At 49.0% G+C, this 17,950-nt stretch overlaps 1 protein-coding gene across 3 annotated transcripts; it reads left to right on the top strand.

Moving 5' to 3' along the window:
• Positions 1 to 812: 812 nt before the first annotated feature.
• Positions 813 to 17,935, top strand: LRRC8A (leucine rich repeat containing 8 VRAC subunit A). 3 transcript variants are annotated; one of them, XM_083375382.1, is made up of 4 exons: positions 813 to 916; positions 3,058 to 3,236; positions 9,385 to 11,548; positions 15,442 to 17,935. In XM_083375382.1, exons 3-4 carry the CDS (start codon positions 9,392 to 9,394, stop codon positions 15,715 to 15,717), a joined length of 2,433 nt encoding a protein of 810 aa, XP_083231508.1. In that variant the 5' UTR covers positions 813 to 916; positions 3,058 to 3,236; positions 9,385 to 9,391; the 3' UTR covers positions 15,718 to 17,935. The 3 variants fall into 3 exon arrangements, with proteins under 3 accessions (XP_083231508.1, XP_083231507.1, XP_083231506.1); XM_083375381.1 differs by having other exon boundaries at positions 827 to 916; positions 3,063 to 3,236; XM_083375380.1 differs by lacking the exon at positions 813 to 916 and adding an exon at positions 952 to 1,002.
• The last annotated feature ends 15 nt before the right edge of the window (positions 17,936 to 17,950 follow it).

Below are 17,950 nucleotides of genomic sequence, written 5' to 3'. Positions count from 1 at the left end.
TGGAGGGATGAGGGAAGTGTCAGCCAACCAGAAAACCTGCTGGCTGCATTTAAAAATAGGCGCTTTTATTTGGCACATAAGCCATGTGAGCTGCAGCTGGCTGGCTGGATTGCAAGGGGGTGTGTGTGTGCGCGCACGCATGCTTCTTCTGTTTGCCTACAAATCAGGGTTTGGACAATTTCAAAGCGCTGGCCGTTTAATCCAGGTTGATGAAACTGCCAGCTGTCACTTTTGCAAAAGTTGCACCCTAGTTCCCAGGTTGTATATCATCCTATATGGTGAACTCTCAGGCTTCCTCCTTCCGTTACATATTCAAGATGGACAGTATTTAATATTTTATCGTTATGTATACGTAGGGGTGTGGGTCTACACATATGTTGTATATAGTATGTTTTAGGTGTGTGTCGTGTATGTTTCACTTTGAGAGCGGGCAACTAAATTTCATTTTTGATGTGTGCCGTTGTGCCCGCAGTAAAAAAATGACAATAAAGATTATCTTATCATCTGACTGAGGACATTGCCCAGCTGGGTAAAGGAAGGTCTAACTGATGAATGAATGAAAACGAATGAATGGTGATCTGGTGATAGGACCGACTTGGGTCATGAAAGGTCTGCAAGAAGAGCACCGAGCTCAGAGAGCACCCAGGGACCCCACAGCCCTTCCTCCTCCTCCTCCTCCTCCTCCTCCTCCTTTCAACCCTGAGCTACAAAGGCGGCTTTTTCCCTTGCCCAACAGAGCCTCCGCGCCCTCCTCTGCCCGTTCCAAAGATGGCGGCCAAAGACGTAGCGCCGCCGAAGCCCCGCCCCCCACAGCCGCCAAGATGGCGCCGTCTAGTGGCGGCCGCGCGCGGGTTTTGTCTGCCGCCGCCGCCGCCGCCGCCGCCTCCGCGGGGGATGCCCGGGCCGGCCGAGTGAGGTCAGTTCCGGGGCGGGGCGGAGTGGTGCAATGAGGGGCTGAGGGGCGGACAAAAGACGGGGCTCCGCCGCGGGAGGCGCCACCAGGTGGGTGCGGGGGGAAGGGCAGCGGGGGAGGGGGCGAGGAGACCCCCCCAGGCAGGAAAGCTTGAGGACTAGGAACTTGACTCAGCGGCTATGGGGCAGGGGAGGGAGGGGAAAAGGGGAGCCCCGCACACGCAGACACGCCTCTTTGCCCCCCCCACTATGGGGGAGGGGAGGCTCAGGGCTCCTGAGGACTAGGAACTTCGTTAATAAGAGAAGAGGCGTCTTCTTCCCTCCCTTCCCAGATTCCTGGTTTCGTGGAAATCCTGCTGGCGGGGTGGGGGTGGGGGTGGGGGTGCTGAGCCCAGCCACACGGGCGGGAGGCAGACCTCAAGAGGACTGGTAACCTGGCTGGTTTGATGCCAGGCGAGGAGGCCGGCCGAAGGACGAAGCAGCTACAGGATGGGCAAAGGGGGCTCTGGGCCCGGTTTGCTGGGTGTCCTGCGGGGAAGCAGGTGGGGAGTTTGGGGGGGGGAACAGGAAAGGCAGGGAGGGGGGAGCTGGAAAGGGGAGACTGGGGGACACGGAGGGTGCTGGGGGGTTACAGCATTGCCAAGGAGGGCAGATGGGGGGGCTCCTGGAGGAGGGGGAGGCTGGGCAACAGCCCGGAGATGGGCAGGGGGAGAGGAGGAGCCTGGGAAGCGGAATTGGGGGCTCTTTGCACATCATGGGCTGGGAATAGGATCCCCCCCTCCCCAGACCTTGTATGCCAGAATTAATTTGGGGTGCCTCGGGCAAGGCAGGCCCAGAAAGGAAAAAAATACCCCAAACAGGTCACTTTAGGGAAGGGAGGTCAGAAAAGGAGGGGAGGGGGTTCAGAAAATGGAAAACTCAAATGCAGGGGGGGTTGACTGATTCTCCTATGGCTTCCAAAGGGGGGGGAATGAGACAGCCAGGCAAACAGAGGCCTAAACGCACTTTAGGAATTTATGATTTCGGGGGCGGAGGTGGGAAGGAGCCCTGGGGAGCCCAAGAGGCTCTCTCTGGGTGTGTGTTTGCGCAGAAGATGAAAGGGGAGATTGGAAAATCATGGCAAAGCGGAAAAGGGCTGGCCATGTTACTAGTCCCTGCCCTGGAGGCAAAGTGGCGAAAGAGCAGAGATGGAAAGAAAACTCAGAGATGGCCCAGCTAAAATCTTCAGTGGATGGGTGTGACTTGGGCAAACCTGGAGGCATTTTTTTTTTGGGGGGGGGGGTTAGCCCAGTCTCCTGGAAAGGTGAAACTGGGAGGGGCAGGAAAAAGGTGGAGGGAATGTGTGAAGGAAAGCAGGGCTGGCTGGCTGCTGAAAGAAACGGAGGCAGGCGTGCTTGCAGGTTTTAAGGCAAAACGGGTGGGTGGGAAACAAATAACTAGGTGACTAACTTTGCATTTTGTGGCCAACCCTGAGCCGTCATTGTTTTCACTCCAAAGGCTTGGTTGCAGGAGACGCCTTGCCTGCGTGGCTCTGGGGCTGGTACCCTTGCACCATTCTAGCCTGGCACTCTGTGCGTGCGTGTGCATCCCTTCAGCTGGTTCATCTGGGGTGATGCTGTCCCTGGAGTTGTTGGGAGGGAAGGAAAAGGAACATAGCTGAGTGTTGTCATTCCAGGAAGCAGGCCAAAATGTCCTTTAAGACAAGGATGGAGAAAAAAACAACAGCAGGGCTGCTCCTGGTGCAGATAGACAAGACTGAAGATTCCGGGAACTTTAAAAAACATTTCCCAGCTCTTCCTTTGATTGGCTGCTGGAGAAGGGCAGCTATTTAAGGTGTGGGGACTGAATGGGGAAAGGATGTTTTGCTCGGCTTATTTAGGAGTGAAAAACTGGGTGCATCATTTTGCATAATATATTTTTTATCAAATTTATCTACCACCATCTAAAGGAGCAAAAAAAACCCCACTGTTGTTAAGCAAGATCGCGGTTAAGTGAGTTTTGTTAAGTGAATCACAGTTGAAGTCTGCAAGTCATAAAAGGGCCAAGTTTGAAGACCCCCGGGCTAAAGGAATGGTTGTAAGTCGAGCTGTCCTTTGGGGCATTTCTTTCCAAGGCAGACCGCTGACAAAAGGTCTCTCTTTCCAGCACAGCGACCACCTCCATGGCGCTCGGAGGCTGCCTCCCCACACAGCATCCCTGCCTGGCCAGCAGCTTCGAACTCCAGCACAGATTGCTGAAGTGCAGATAGCAGAGCGGAGAGGAAAGCCAGCAGCTTTTTCGGAAGGGGCAGCGAGGGGGGGCCCATCCCAGGAATGACTGGCTTGGTAAGGAGACCTTTCTTTCTTTGAAGCCATAAAACGGGGAGGGAGGGCGCCATTCCAGTCACAGGTCAAGCAGAGGCAACTTTGAGGTTGCTTCTAGTACAGCTAGTCCTTAACTTACAATGTTTCGTTTAGCGACCGTTCGAAGTTACTGAATGGCACTGGGAAAAGTGAATTATGATTGTTTTTCACACTTACGAACACGGCAGCAATCCCAGGGTCACATGATCAAAATCTGGGCGCTTGGCAACTGATTCATACTTATGACGGTCACAGTGTCCTGGGGGGGTGTCACGTGGTCCCTTTCTGCGACCTTCTGACAAACAAAGTCCATGGGGGAGCTGGATTCGCTTAACAGATGGGTTACTGACAACCACTGCGTGGGTTCACTTAAGAGCTGTGGCAAGACAAGTCGTGAAATGGGGCAAAATTCGCTTAACAGCTATCTCTCTTAGCAACAGAAATTTGGGGCTCAGTTGTGGTTGTAAATTGAGGACTGCCTGTAAGTGATGGGTGGGGTGAGTGGCTCATCCTTAAACTGGACGACGGAGCCTCGGGTGGGGGTTTGCCCCCCTTGCAAACCACTTGGCTTCCTGATCCAAAACAGGGAGTCCTTGACTTACGGCCACAATTAAGCCCCAAAGTTCTGTTGCTAAGCAAGGCAGTTGTTAAGTGAGCATTGTCCCATTTTGTGCTGCAGTTGTTAAGTGAATAATATGGTCATTAAGCGAATCTGGCTTCCCCTGGTGACCTGGCTTGTCAGATGCTGGCTGGGAAGGCGACAGCTGGCAATCACACCCTGGCACAGTTGCCAGCCAGTTGCCAAGGGTCCAAATTTTGACGGCATGACTCTGTTGTAAGTGTGAAAAGCATTGTAAATGGCTTTTTTCAGCCAACGGCTGCTAAACAAATTGTTGTAAGTTTAGGACTGTGTCATCTGGCGTTACTCTGCGGTGCTGTTTTGCATGCAACAACAGGAGGATTGGCAAAAGATGGTCTCCCCCCATCTGGCGGGCCGTCCTTCCCCAGAAGCCCACCTTCCCCAGAGACCTGCGAACGGGGGAGGAGAGGAGAGGAACAACCCTCAAGATCCTTCCCCCCCTGTGGCTGGAATTATGTAAGGGGATCATAAACTATTCCTGCTTCGGCTCTATGAGAAGCTGGGTTGCCCGGCTTGGAAAAAGCCGCGTTGGATTCTTGGAGATTAAAGGCTGCGTGCAGCTTTGCTCTGGGCAAAGAAATCTCAGCTTCTCTTCTTAATGACTGACTACTATTAACACCTCACAGAGGGGGAAAATTGCAAGTGGCAAAGTGGCTTGCGTTCTCGCACATTGTGTGCGTGTGTGTGTGTGATGCGTTTGTGCAGCAACAGCCCATTAAGGAAGATGGAATGGCAGCACAGGTGGAAATACTCTGATTAAAAAAAAATAGAGATAGTCCTCACTTAACGAGTGCTCGCTTTATGATCATTCAGAGTTAATGACAGCCACAGAACGGGTGCTTTGAAGCAAATAAAATCATAAATGGTGAACGGTTGTGGGAACTGGGCACATCTAGTCTATCGAAGAGGAGGATAGATGTCTCACTTAGCAACAGAAGTTTGGGCTCAATCTTGATCTTAAATCAAGGGCTATTTTTCAGTTGCAGACACCAGCACTACAGAGCGGAGATCTCATTTCTCACTAAATCTGCAGAGCTGGAGATCAGGGTTGCCCTGTTTAAAAGGTGCTGGGCTTGGGGCAGATCCTGGTTTAATGCTGGGAAGCCTCCTGGCCTCCCTTGCTATCCCAGCCTGTCCTGCACTACACCTGAGCTCTCCTTCCGCAGCTGCCCTTGAAAGGACGATGCCCGGCTCACAATGACTTGGCACTTTGCTAATTCACAAGCGCAAGCAGCACAGCTGGCTTGTTGGGTGGCTGTGTCATTGCATCGGTCTGCCTTGTTCACAGCTGCCCATTTCCGTGCCAGTCTTTAGGGTGCCCCTCCAGTCGAATTGCAGGAAGGAAGAAACTGGGATTGTTGCATTTAGTTTGCATTTTGCATCGCTTTGCATTGAGCTGAAACACATTTGCTGCATTTAATGTGCCCAAATCTCTCTACTTACCGTACATATGATCAGATTATAGCATTGGGTGCAAACCTGCGTATTCATTTGCTAGGGAATGCAGCGTAAACAGCAAGATTTTGAAACTCTCTTCTGTTGTTTTTATTATGTATTGATTTATTGTGAAATATATTACAGTCGCCCAAGTCCCGTGGAGCCTGAGTGGTGTATCAAACAAAACAAAACACAAATCCATATTGAACAGATTAAAACCTAAAACCACAAACCGAAAAAATCAGCCCAAATCGAATGAAACTGAGGGTGGTGTCCTTGCAGGCGTTTCATGACCCGACTAGGTAACATCATCCGTGCCAGAAGCAAACCCCACTCTCTTCTAGCACTGATGGTGCAACCTAGTTGGGCAATGAAATGTCAGCGAGTAAACAACCAAGCTCAGAGAGCACCCAGGACCCTAAAGTGATGCTCCGTGAAGAGCACAACACAGACTTGAATGCAGCATTAGCATCTTTTAATGGATCGAAAAAGTGATATTTGGCTACACAAACAGCTGTTTATATAGCAAGGAGTCACTAGGGCACACTTTTCTGGAAAATACACAGAATTAGATTTAAGTGGTGCCCTGGAGGCTGCCTTCTGGAGCTTTCCAACACATCCTTGAATTTTTCTTCCTCTGCAGTTGCGACTCCTTCGGAACGAGGCTGAAAACCTCGGAACTGGCTTCCTTCTTATTTTTCCCAACCATTTTGCTTTGTTCTTGAGAGAACTTTATTCAGAAGGTTGAGGTTTTTTTTCCGGTTCAAAAAAACAAGTTCATAAAACCCTTACTTGGTGAGGCGGGGAGGATAAATAAAAGGAATAGAATAGCCAGGCTGGGTTTTAAGGGCCTGAGAACTTCTAACCATTCTCTTTTGCCAGAACAAAAACAAAAGCTGCATTTCCAAAGCTCTCATTTTGGGAGGAAAACAGCCCACCCACTGTGTTAGGAAAGACACACACACACACACACACACACACACACACACCACTGTTTATAAATCAGATAACTGTTGGACACAATTTTTTATCCTCAAAATTTGCCCAGTGTTCAGGAGGTAAGATTTTCCAGCCGGGAAACAGCAAAATTAAGGAAGAAAATTAGATGAACCACCAAACCAGAATTTAGAAGGTTTTACACAATCTGGGTTTGCAAACTCTTGCTTCTGAACAGAACTCTGTAGAGCTGTGTTAAAGCAGAGTTGCTGGAATAAAAGAATTTCTTCCCCATCCAGTTCTGTAATTGTAGGTACTTCAAATTTTGCAGCAGGAAAAATATACTTGGTTACAAATAGGGCTGCTGTTCAGCGAGAACTCAAATATTTTGTATAGGTCAAGTAGGATTTTTAATTCTGTCTTATATCTAGTCTTCTTATTTTTCTCTAATTTTTATATTCTGATACAGACTTGCTACTAGCCAGTAAAGCACTACTTGTAGTCCTTGACTTATAACCATTCATTTAGCGACCGAAGTCACAACGGCACTGGAAAAAAGTTACTTAGGACTGTTTTTCACACTTACGGCCGTTGCAGCATCCCCTGGGGTCACGTGACCATAATTCAGCCGCTGGGCCGCTGTTTCATATTTGCGACCGTTGCAGTGTCACGTGATCCCCTTTTGCGACCTTCTGAGAAGCAAAATCAGTGGGGAAAAGCCAGATTCACTTAACAGCCACGTTATTAGCTTAACAACTGCAGTGACTGACTTAACAACTGTGGCCAGAAAGGTCATAAATGAAGCAAAATCCAGCTATCAGCTGTCTTGCTTTGCAGCACAAATTTTGCAAGAAAGGTATTAAAATGGGGCAAAACTCACTTAACAACTTTGTTGCTTAATAACGGAAATTTTGGGCTGAGTTGTGAGCTGTAAGTTGAGGATTTCCTGTATTAATGGAATGAATTTTCAAACTGTCCAGACTTCGAATTGAGTAGAAAAAACTCTTCAGCCCCATTTCAGTGTAACACCAAGGTAACTGACACTCTTCGCAGCTCTCTCTTGACCTTGAAAATTAAAGATCTCCTCCTCAGGGTTCTTCCCACTTGCCTGAAATTGTTTGTTCCAAAAAATGCAACTGGGTCATAAAAGGAACATCATGTTTCCTGCAGTCACAAGTTTAAATAAATAAGGCTGGCCTAGCCAAACATGTCAGCTGATTGAAATGGCATTTTTTTGGGCAGTTTTCTTTGCTTCCCTTGTATTCCGAAGTACGACTTCTGAATTTTGAAAGCTGTGATTTATTTCAGGGGATGATGTGTAAAGCTTTATATAGGGGTGGGTGGTGTAGGAAAGCTTGCAGTCCCTTTGCTAAAAAAAAAAGCTGCACGGATCTCGTTTTTGCTGAATGCGGGTTTATGATCCTAGAGGTGATTGCTTTGATTTTTCCCTTCTTCATCCCTGAGGGGAAAAAACTAGAAATGACACGAATAATCCCCACAGAAAGAAAATCAATCCCTAAGCTAATGAATGCTTCCTAGGTCTTGTTATCTCGTGGTTCTGCATCAATAAGAGCAGATTAAGGCTGACCGACTCCTATACAGGTAGTCCTCAGCAACGGCCATGATGGAACCTGCCCATTACAGTTGTAAAATGGATCGGCCGTGTGACCAACCTGATTTTACCACCGATGTTATTTGATAGGTGTGGAGTATAACAATAGAATCTTCTCTAGTTTCCGTCTGTCCCATCTTATACTAAATAAAATCAAGGCAGAGTGACCTTGAGTTTCTTTCTGATCCTTCCTTCAAGCTCTGGGCCGTGTCATCTTTGCTACAATTTCTCTTTAACGTTCCTGAATGTCGGCTCTACATTTAGGGAAAAAAAACACAAAACCCTGTGCATCTAAAATGCAGCAGGGAACTTAAATTTCCAGAGGCAAGTCCGTTCTCTTTTGTTCAACTGTCTCGCATTTACAGCCATTTGCAGCGTCCCTGACTCCCTTGGAATCTGCCTTGCCTCCGTTCAATTACATATATATATATATATATATTTTCAGGATCTCTTAATTAAACACAATTAAGCCAAACAGGAAACCAGCCCAGCTGCAGACAAAGTCTCCGCCTTTGCCTTACAGTTTTGTTTCCAAGAAAGTCTTGAGTTCCTTATAAGGCAGTGATGGCAAACCTTTTAGAGACCGAGTGCCCAAACTGCAACCCAAAATCCACTTATGTATCATCGTGTGCCGGGTGGGTGTGGCTGCAGTGGTAACGGCAGACGGTGGGACTAAAAAGTTCAATCAATTCCAATTTTGCAATTGATTGACTGATTGAACCTTTTTTTTGCATACGGTGGAGGCCTAAAGTGAAAAGGTTTTATAAAACCCAGCTGAAGGCCTAGGACTGGGGCGACAGCGCACGTGCCCACAGAGAGCACTCTGCATGCCACCTGTGGCACCCGTGCCATAGGTTCGCCACCACGGTTATAAGGTCTTCTTGGAGAAGAAAAAAACAATGGGTGATTCAATCCAGGTTGTGGTTGGTTGGAAGCAGAAAGGTCCAAGATGGAGTGATTCAGAACATCTGATGGGTCGGAAAGAACTGGGGATCTTTTGCTCTTTATTTTTTGAGCAGATGCTTAAGTGGATCTAACATGGTCATTTCAATGTTCTCCCAGCTCTTTAAGTCAAAACAGATTCTTAAGTCCTTGATGGCACCTTCTGCCTTCCTGTCATCCTTCAGAAGTATCTGCCCTCCACCACCAGGAGAAACTTGTGGTGGTCTCTCACGGGAACAAGTCCTGGTGGGCAAGAGCTTCTCCAGGATGGGGAAGGGGCCGGGCTTTTGAGTTTGGTGTTGGCTCTGCCCTTGTTTCCGCTTTGCTAAAACATCTGAAGAACGGTTGCAGGAATTGGGTATGTCTAATCTAGAGAAAAGAAGGATTGGGGTGACACGATGGCAGTGGTTCAATATTTGAGGGGTTGCCACCAAGAAGAGGGGGATTACCTGTCTTTTACGCCATAAGCTAAATAAAGAATAACAGGACTCAGAACACTTTGAAGGCCAAACAGCACTTCCTTACGTTGGACGCATCTGCTGAGAGTTTTTTCTCTCTTTCAGGTGAGCCATGATTCCCGTCACGGAATTGCGCTACTTTGCCGATACTCAGCCGGCGTATCGTATCCTGAAGCCCTGGTGGGATGTCTTTACGGACTACATCTCCATCGTGATGCTAATGATCGCAGTATTTGGTGGGACCCTCCAGGTCACCCAGGACAAAATGATCTGCTTGCCTTGCAAATGGGTTACCAAAGATGCTTGCAACGATTCTTCCCGCGAATGGACGGCAGCAAACGTGGACTCCAGTTACTATAATGCTTCCCTGGGGCCATCTGTGGAGCCTGGGCCCACCGGGATCAAATATGAGCTTGACCGCCACCAATATAACTACGTGGACGCCGTGTGTTATGAAAACCGCCTTCACTGGTTTGCCAAATATTTCCCCTACCTCGTCCTGCTGCACACCCTCATTTTCCTGGCTTGTAGCAACTTCTGGTTCAAGTTCCCCAGGACCAGCTCCAAGCTGGAGCACTTTGTCTCCATCCTCCTAAAATGCTTCGACTCTCCCTGGACCACGCGGGCTCTGTCCGAGACGGTGGTAGAGGAAAGCGATCCGAAGCCGGCCTTTGGGAAGATGAACGGCTCTATGGAGAAGAAGTCTTCCAATGTCAGTGAAGATGTGGAGGCCACCGCCCCAATGCTACAGAGGACCAAGTCTCGGATTGAGCAAGGGATCGTGGACCGCACGGAGAACGGCGTCCTGGACAAGAAGGAAGGGGAGCAGGCCAAAGCTCTCTTTGAGAAGGTCAAGAAGTTCCGGACCCACGTGGAAGAAGGAGACATTGTCTACCGCCTCTACATGAGGCAAACCATCATCAAGGTCATCAAGTTCATCCTCATCATTTCCTACACGGTCTACTACGTCAACAACATAACCTTCGACATTGACTGCAAAGTGGACATCGAGAGTCTGACCGGCTACCGCATGTATCGTTGCGCTCACCCCCTGGCCACCCTCTTCAAGATCTTAGCGTCCTTCTACATCAGCCTGGTGGTCCTCTACGGCCTGATCTGCATGTACACCCTGTGGTGGATGCTCCGGAGATCCCTCAAGAAGTATTCCTTTGAGTCCATTCGAGAGGAGAGCAGCTACAGCGACATTCCCGACGTCAAGAACGACTTTGCCTTCATGCTCCACCTGATCGACCAGTACGACCCTCTCTACTCCAAGCGCTTCGCGGTCTTCCTGTCGGAGGTGAGCGAGAACAAGCTCCGGCAGCTGAACCTGAACAACGAATGGACCTTGGAGAAGCTGCGCCAAAGGATCACCAAGAACTCCCAGGAGAAGTTGGAGCTGCACCTTTTCATGCTCAGCGGCATCCCCGACACGGTCTTCGACCTGGTGGAGCTGGAGGTCTTAAAACTGGAGCTCATTCCCGACGTCACCATCCCGCCCAGTATCGCCCAGCTCACCAGCCTCAAGGAACTGTGGCTGTACCACACGGCAGCCAAAATCGAGGCCCCGGCTCTGGCCTTCTTGAGGGAGAACCTGAAATCTTTGCACATCAAGTTCACGGACATCAAGGAGATTCCGTTGTGGATTTACAGCCTGAAGACGCTGGAAGAGCTTCACCTGACGGGGAACCTGAGTGCCGAAAACAACCGGTACATCGTGATCGACGGTCTACGGGAGCTGAAGAGGCTCAAAGTGCTGAGGCTGAAGAGCAACCTGACCAAGCTGCCCCAGGTGGTGACGGACGTGGGGGTCCATCTCCAGAAGCTGTCCATCAACAACGAGGGCACCAAACTCATGGTCCTCAACAGCCTGAAGAAGATGGTCAACTTGACGGAACTGGAACTGATCCGCTGTGACCTGGAGCGGATCCCTCACTCCATCTTCAGCCTCCATAACCTGCAGGAGATCGACCTCAAGGACAACAACCTCAAGACCATTGAGGAGATCATCAGCTTCCAGCACCTCCATCGCCTCACTTGCCTTAAACTCTGGTACAACCAAATTGCCTACATCCCCGTGCAGATCGGCAACCTCACCAACCTGGAGCGCCTTTACCTGAACCGGAACAAGATCGAGAAGATCCCCACCCAGCTCTTCTTCTGCCGGAAACTTCGCTACCTGGATCTCAGCCACAACCTTTTGACTTGCATACCGGCGGAAATCGGAGCCTTGCAGAATTTGCAGAACCTGGCGGTGACAGCCAACAGGGTAAGGAAAGGGGAGACTGGTGTGTGTGTGTGTGTGTGTGTGTGTGTGTGTGTGTGTGCGTGCGCGCGCGCTTTGCAATGAAATCCTACTTGGGTTTTGCAGTTAAGAATCTAGAATAACCCCTGCATCCAGTTTCGGTCACCGCAATACGAAAAAAGACATTGAGGCTCTGGAAAAAGCGCAGAGAAGAGCAACAGAGACAGTGATGGGGCTGGAGGCAAAAAAAAAAAAAGGAACAGTTACAAGAATTGGGAATGTCCAGTCTAGAGAAAAGAAGGGCCAGGGAGACATGATAGCAGCCTTCTGACATCTGAGGGGCTGTCAGAAGGAAGAGGAGGGGGTCAGCCTATTCTCCAAAGCACCTGAAGGCAGGACGAGAAGCAACGGTTGGAAAGTAATCCAGGAGAGAAGCAACCTGGAGCTAAGGGGAAATTTCCTGGTGGTTAGAATAAATTAATCGGTGATCGGTGGAAGAGCGTCCCTTCAGAATTTGTCACAACCCCATTATCTGCTTTTTCATACCAGCGTGGTCTCTGTCCATTCCTAAACACTCTTGCTTCCTGAAGTGCATCTTTGGGAAAAGGAAATCACATGTTTTATTTGAAATGTATAAAATATAACATATTTATTTTCCATTCTTTTTACTTTATGAAAGTCTCCTACTTGCCCTTTTCTGGTCCCATAAAAATCCAGCGTTTTCTTGATGGGTGAAAACTTGCTTTTTCTCCAGCTATCTATACTTCTGATCCCCAAGCCCCCAACCACTTTCCCTTAAGATTTATACTGTTGAGTTACGGGTGGGAACCACTTTCCCTTGTCTCTTTGCTCCCTGTGTTTAGATAATGTGTTTTTACTAACACGTTAGGAGATGCAATGAGGTTTTTTACAGACAGCTATAAAAAAGCTTTATAGAAGATCCCAAAAGTAATACAGGGCTCTCGTCTCAGGCTTGACAATTATACGAGCTGAAATAACACCGCTCTGTGTACCTTTTGGCCTCTGTTTACTTGTTCAGAGCTTAAAATAAAAAGAGAACGGGACAAAGCTACACGCAGCCGTGAACTGGCCATTTTATCAGACCTGTTGCTGCAAAAATAAATAAGATTTCCGCATGATTAAAGTGGATTTATCAGAGGACAGCCTCGCTAGAAGCCTGTTGAATGAAAGGGCTTGTAAAGATTAAAAAAAAGAAAGCTTGTTATTTTATGCAGTAGGGCTGGATTAAATTTGATCCAGGAATTTTTTGTGTTTGTATTTTTAACTATTATGAGATAACACTCTTTTCATAGAAATTCTGTGCCCGTTCCAGGCCACCATTAGCAAAACTGTGACTAATGACAGTTATTAGTCATTAAGTTATTATCATTATTCAGTTGATAATTTTTAATTGTTATATTTATTGTTTATTATGGTGATCCATCTCTGGAGACAGCCCTTTGTCTGGAATGATATAGGGTTTTATTGCAAGGGGTTGGTCTAGAAGACCTCCAGAGATCCCTTCCAACTGTTAAAAACCTGCATTTTGCAAACATGTTTTAACGTTGCAGTGACAAGCAAAGTCAGTAAGGAAGCCAGATTCATTTAACAACCCTGTTATTAACGACTGCAGCGACTCAGTTAACAACTGGGGCAAGGAAGGTCATAACATGGGGCAAAATTCACTTGACTGCCTTGCTGGGCAGCAGAAATGTGGGGCTGGCTTGCGGCCGTAAGCCGAGGGCTGCCTGTGCCTTTATCAGGGGCCAAGACCAGCTCCTTCCTCGGTACACAAAACCCTCCACGAAAAACACCCCTTAAAAAAAACCCACCTCGATTCCACTTTAAAAGACAGGGCAGCATTGCCCACGTCAGTGCCATTTCCAAAAGGTGAATTGCCTTCTTTTGCCCTTTAGGAAAAGGAAAGGGGAGGAACGGTGGCGGCTGGACGTTCTCTTGCAACTGACCAAACGGTCTCATTTCTCTTTCTCCCCCCCCCCCCCCTTTTTCTCGTTTCCCCAGTTCTGGGCAGGGCTCCAGTTCTCACGAGGCTGATGGGCGGTGGTCTTTCGTCTTCCTTTTGAAAGGAAGGCTTTATAAAGTTCTAGTCCTCTCCCCTGCAAATTGGTTTCTCTTAATTTGGCAATCTCAGGCTGTGTTGGAACTGGCAGTCCTGCAGCAACTGGTGTGTGTGTGTGTGTGTGGGTGTGTGTGTGTGTGTGTGTGTGTGTGCGTGCACCGGGTTGGGGAACCCTGCTTGGGAAAGTCCTTTTAAAACCAGGTGTTGGGACACTGGGGTGTTAGGTCCAATCTGTGGGGGTCCTGGGTGGTCTCTGAGCTTGGTGGTTTTCTTGAAGAGGTTTCATGACCAAGCTAGGTAACCTCGTCAGAATTAGGAGGGAGGGGGTGGGTGGGTGCTGCTGTCTGAAAAAGCCACCACATAGGACAAACAGGCCTTCCTCCTCCCATTTTCCTCACAACAACAACCTTGTGAGGTGGGCTGGGCTGAGAGACAAGGGCAGGTCCAAAGTCACCCAAGTGGCTTTCATGCCTAAGGCGGGACTAGAACTCAGGGCCTCCCGCTTTCTAGCCTGCTGCCTTAACCAACCCAACAACTTTGTAGCTTCTTTTTTTGTTGTGTTTATTCTGAGTACTTCCCCTGAATGTTTTCAAACCCAAACGTTTGGAGCAAAAGAAAAATGTTATTTTTTGAAAAAGGAAAGCCTTGAAACTGAAGCGTTGAAGTCAGCCAGCTTTATTTTCCACTCCTTGCCCTGATTTATGAACTCCGGATACTAAAATGCCTCCTGGATGTTTTTCTTTGCTTCTCCTTCAAACACCATCTGAAAAATGCCTCCCTCGCCCACCCACTTCCTTTCCTGGCTGTCTGCTTCGTCAGTCTCCTGCTGTTTCAAAAAGTTTGCAAAATCTGACTTTTCATGGCAAACATTCTTTCATTGCCGGACCGACGGGTTATCAAATCCGCTTTCCTTAATTCTGGCCCTTTCCGTTGTTTTTCTTCCGTTGCAGAATTTAGCAAAATGCTGCTTGGAAACGCCAAGCCGGTGGTTAGCATCATATCATCCTCCGTGGAGGTGGCTGCTCTGGCCCCCTCAGATGATGTGTTGATCTCATTAACTCTATGACAACAAAGCAGCAATAGATTAATTACGGACCCTTTCGCCTCCCTAGAGTCTCTTCCTGTTTGCTGTGCTGGTCTGTTTGCTTGGAAACAATTTATTTTCCCTACCTTCCAGGGCCCCCCCCCCAGGCCAATTTTACCAGAGGATGGAGCCTCTCTCCCAAGGCCAGACAGAAACGTCGGTTTTTAAAAGCTCATTTTCTTGTAAGGAAAACGGTTGCTTTCAATACTCAGATTTCTTAACGGCAAGTAAAAAAAATCTTCAAGTGCGGGCAGAAGGATTGTTAAACCCAACAAATTTTGCGTTCTGTGTATTTTTAACTGTTGCAAGCACAGGTAGACCACAATTGAGCCCAAAATTTCTGCTGTTAAGTGAAACATTTGTTAAGTGAGTTTTACCCCATTTTACAACCTCTCTTGCTATATATAGACTGCGGTTGTTAAGTCAACTTTGAGCCGGTCGGGATCGAACTCCTGGCAGTGGGCAGAGTCAGCCGGCAATGCTTCACTCTGACCACTGCGGCACCAAGGCTCATACAGACCGGCACAGCCAGTTGCCTAGAGCGGTAGAGGCTCTCCTGCTTGAGCTGGCAGGTTGGACTAGAAGACCTCCGAGGCCCCTTCCCACTCTTGTTGTTTTCTCATTCTGCTGTCCGGTAACGTTTGCCCCCCTCCAGCTTAATCCTCCGTCTCTGCAAATGGGGATTTATTTCTGGCTTCGCCTCTTCTCCGAGCTGGGCCTGACGGTCTCACCTTCCCTCTTTTCTCCCTCCAGATCGAGGCTCTCCCTGCCGAGCTGTTCCAGTGCCGGAAAACAAGGACTTTGCACCTGGGCAACAACGTCCTGCAGTCGCTGCCTTCCCGGGTGGGCGAGCTGACCAACCTGTCTCAGATAGAACTGCGGGGCAACCGCCTGGAGTGCCTGCCGGTGGAGCTGGGCGACTGCCCCTTGCTGAAGCGCAGCGGGCTGGTGGTGGAGGAAGACCTCTTCAACACCCTGCCCTTGGAGGTCAAGGAGCGGCTGTGGCGGGCGGACAAAGAGCAGGCTTGAACCGCTGCCGAGGAGGAGGAGGAGGAAGCAGCAGACGCCGCTGAGCTGGGGAGCTGCAGCCTGGCCCTTTTCCTGCCTCTGATCCCACTTCCCCCGGCCCCCTGCTCTGGAGACCTTTCGCCCCGAGGGCCAGGGCTCCCTGACTGACGGCCAAGAAGGATCAGGAGTGGCTGAGAACGAGACCGTTTCTCTGCTTCAGGAAGGAGAGGAGAAGGGGAAGGATTCGCTCTCAGTGGGGCAGGAAGTGGGAACCGGTCCCCCGAGGCTGGCGCGCTCGGAGGAATTACCCCCTGCCGCGTGTTGGGGCAGAGAGCCTGGTCCTGCGGCTGTGTTGTGCGGTCTCGTCCTTGAGCGCTTCGCCCCATCCGAAGGGGAGAATGGCGTCCACCTCTCCAGCTACGCATCGCACCAAGTCCAGTCCTGACTCCCAGGCGTGAGGCTCAGATCCTCTCCGAGGGGTGGATCGGAGGAGAGTCAGCCTTTATTTCCCCCCACCCCGATGGTGGCATTTTTGTTTTTTGTTTTTTTTAAATTGTACTTTAGCTTAGAACCCTGTTTGCAAAAGTCCGACCGAAACCCCCTTGGTTCTGGAGTTTCTCCCCAAACTTGAGATTCCCCAAATCCTGATGGCTTGCTTCTGGCAGAAATCATTCGAGTGTGTGAGATCAAAGAATTTCCACATGAAGGATGATGCCAGCCTGTATTTTTCCATTAAAAAAGTCTTAGCAGTTGCAAGAAAAAAACATTCAACGTTAGGCAGGCAGGGGAAGTTGTTAATTTTTAAGCTGACATTTGACATTCCTTGTAGGACTTAAGGCGTGGCTGCAGTTGAGAAATGCCCGTTTGAGGGGAACAGGGGCACCGACGTTGGAAACACTAAAAAGAACCCTTAACGTACCCGGTAGTCTTTTTCTTTTTGATCTGCTACCAGAGTCTTTCCAGGAGATTAAGACTCCGTCAGCATTCCCTGTTCCCTTTATGGTTTTTCTTTTAAAATAACAGCTGGTCTGTTTTTCGTTCTTTTCGTTTTTGAAGCCTCGGTTGTCCAAGGAGGCATGATTTTGCCTCCATTGTCCGGTTTGACGCAGCACCAAACGGGTTGATTCCCTCCCAAGTTTCGAAAAGGCATGGCTGAAAACGCAGGGCAGGGGTTGGGGGGTTTTTGCCAAGGGAAGGGGTCGGACGCATTTCTTTGCAAGGAAGAAAGGAGTCGAATTTGCACTATTGTCCAGCACGCCTGTCTAGTGAAAAGTGGGTTTTTGGACACCCCCCCCCCACAAAGTGGCCTAAACTTTCCATCCTGTTTGCACTTCCACCTGCCAGGTGAGCAAGGAATTAAGTTCCCAAAATTCTCAGCCAGGATGGAGTCACGGTGTCGCCCATTCAGAAGGACTGGGCCGTAACTGAATCTGCCGTTCCCAAAAATATACACACTACATATACATGCATTAAAACTAAAATATCGAATCTGGAAAAGGGCTGCTCCCTTCAGTCGGAAATGAATTGCGCAGGCTCTGATCTGTGAAGAAGGGTGGAGCAGCGAAAGCTGGTTGCCATCTCTTCGGGCACCCCTGCCGCTGGAAGGTTGGTCTTGGCTGATCTCGAAGAGGTGGGGGACCCCCCCTTCCCCCCCCTTCTCCCCTTTTCCAGCAGTCATTGGGACGCGCTTCCCTGCTGCCTCTGTCCGCCGTTTCAGGAAGGATTTCTGCAGGCTGGCAATGCTACCAACATCCAGAGCGATGTTACCCAGGCGCCGGCATTGTTCGTGTTTAAATAAAGCTACTTGGAAATCCTCAAGAAATGATGGTTTTTTGGTCTGCTTTAAACCACGATCGCAGAAAAGCGGGGTGGGAACCGCACAGATTTCCCTGATTTCTTAGCTCTTGTATCAGAGGTAGCCTTGACTTACAAGAGTTCATTTAGTGGCTGAAGTCACAACGGCTATTGAAAAAAGGGACTTAATGACCATTTTTCACACCACTGCAACATCCCCATGATCAGAATTCAGACGCTTGGCCAATGGCTCATATTTATGACGGTCGCAGCGTCCCGGGGTCATGTGATCCCCTTTTGCGACCTTCCGACAAGCAAAGTCAGTGGGGGAAGCCAGATTCACTTAACAGTGGTGTTACTAAGTTAACAGCTGCAGTGACAACTGTCAGAAAAAAAATCTTGAGTCTGGGCCAAAACCGTAACTTGAGAAAGCGTCTCAAGCAAGATTCCCTAGTATCTA

Source organism: Vipera ursinii (genome assembly GCF_947247035.1).
Source record: "Vipera ursinii genome assembly, chromosome: 16".
Classification (NCBI taxonomy): Eukaryota; Metazoa; Chordata; class Lepidosauria; order Squamata; family Viperidae; genus Vipera; species Vipera ursinii.
Note: the sequence above shows the minus strand (reverse complement) of the source record. Positions and strands in the feature narration are given on the sequence as shown.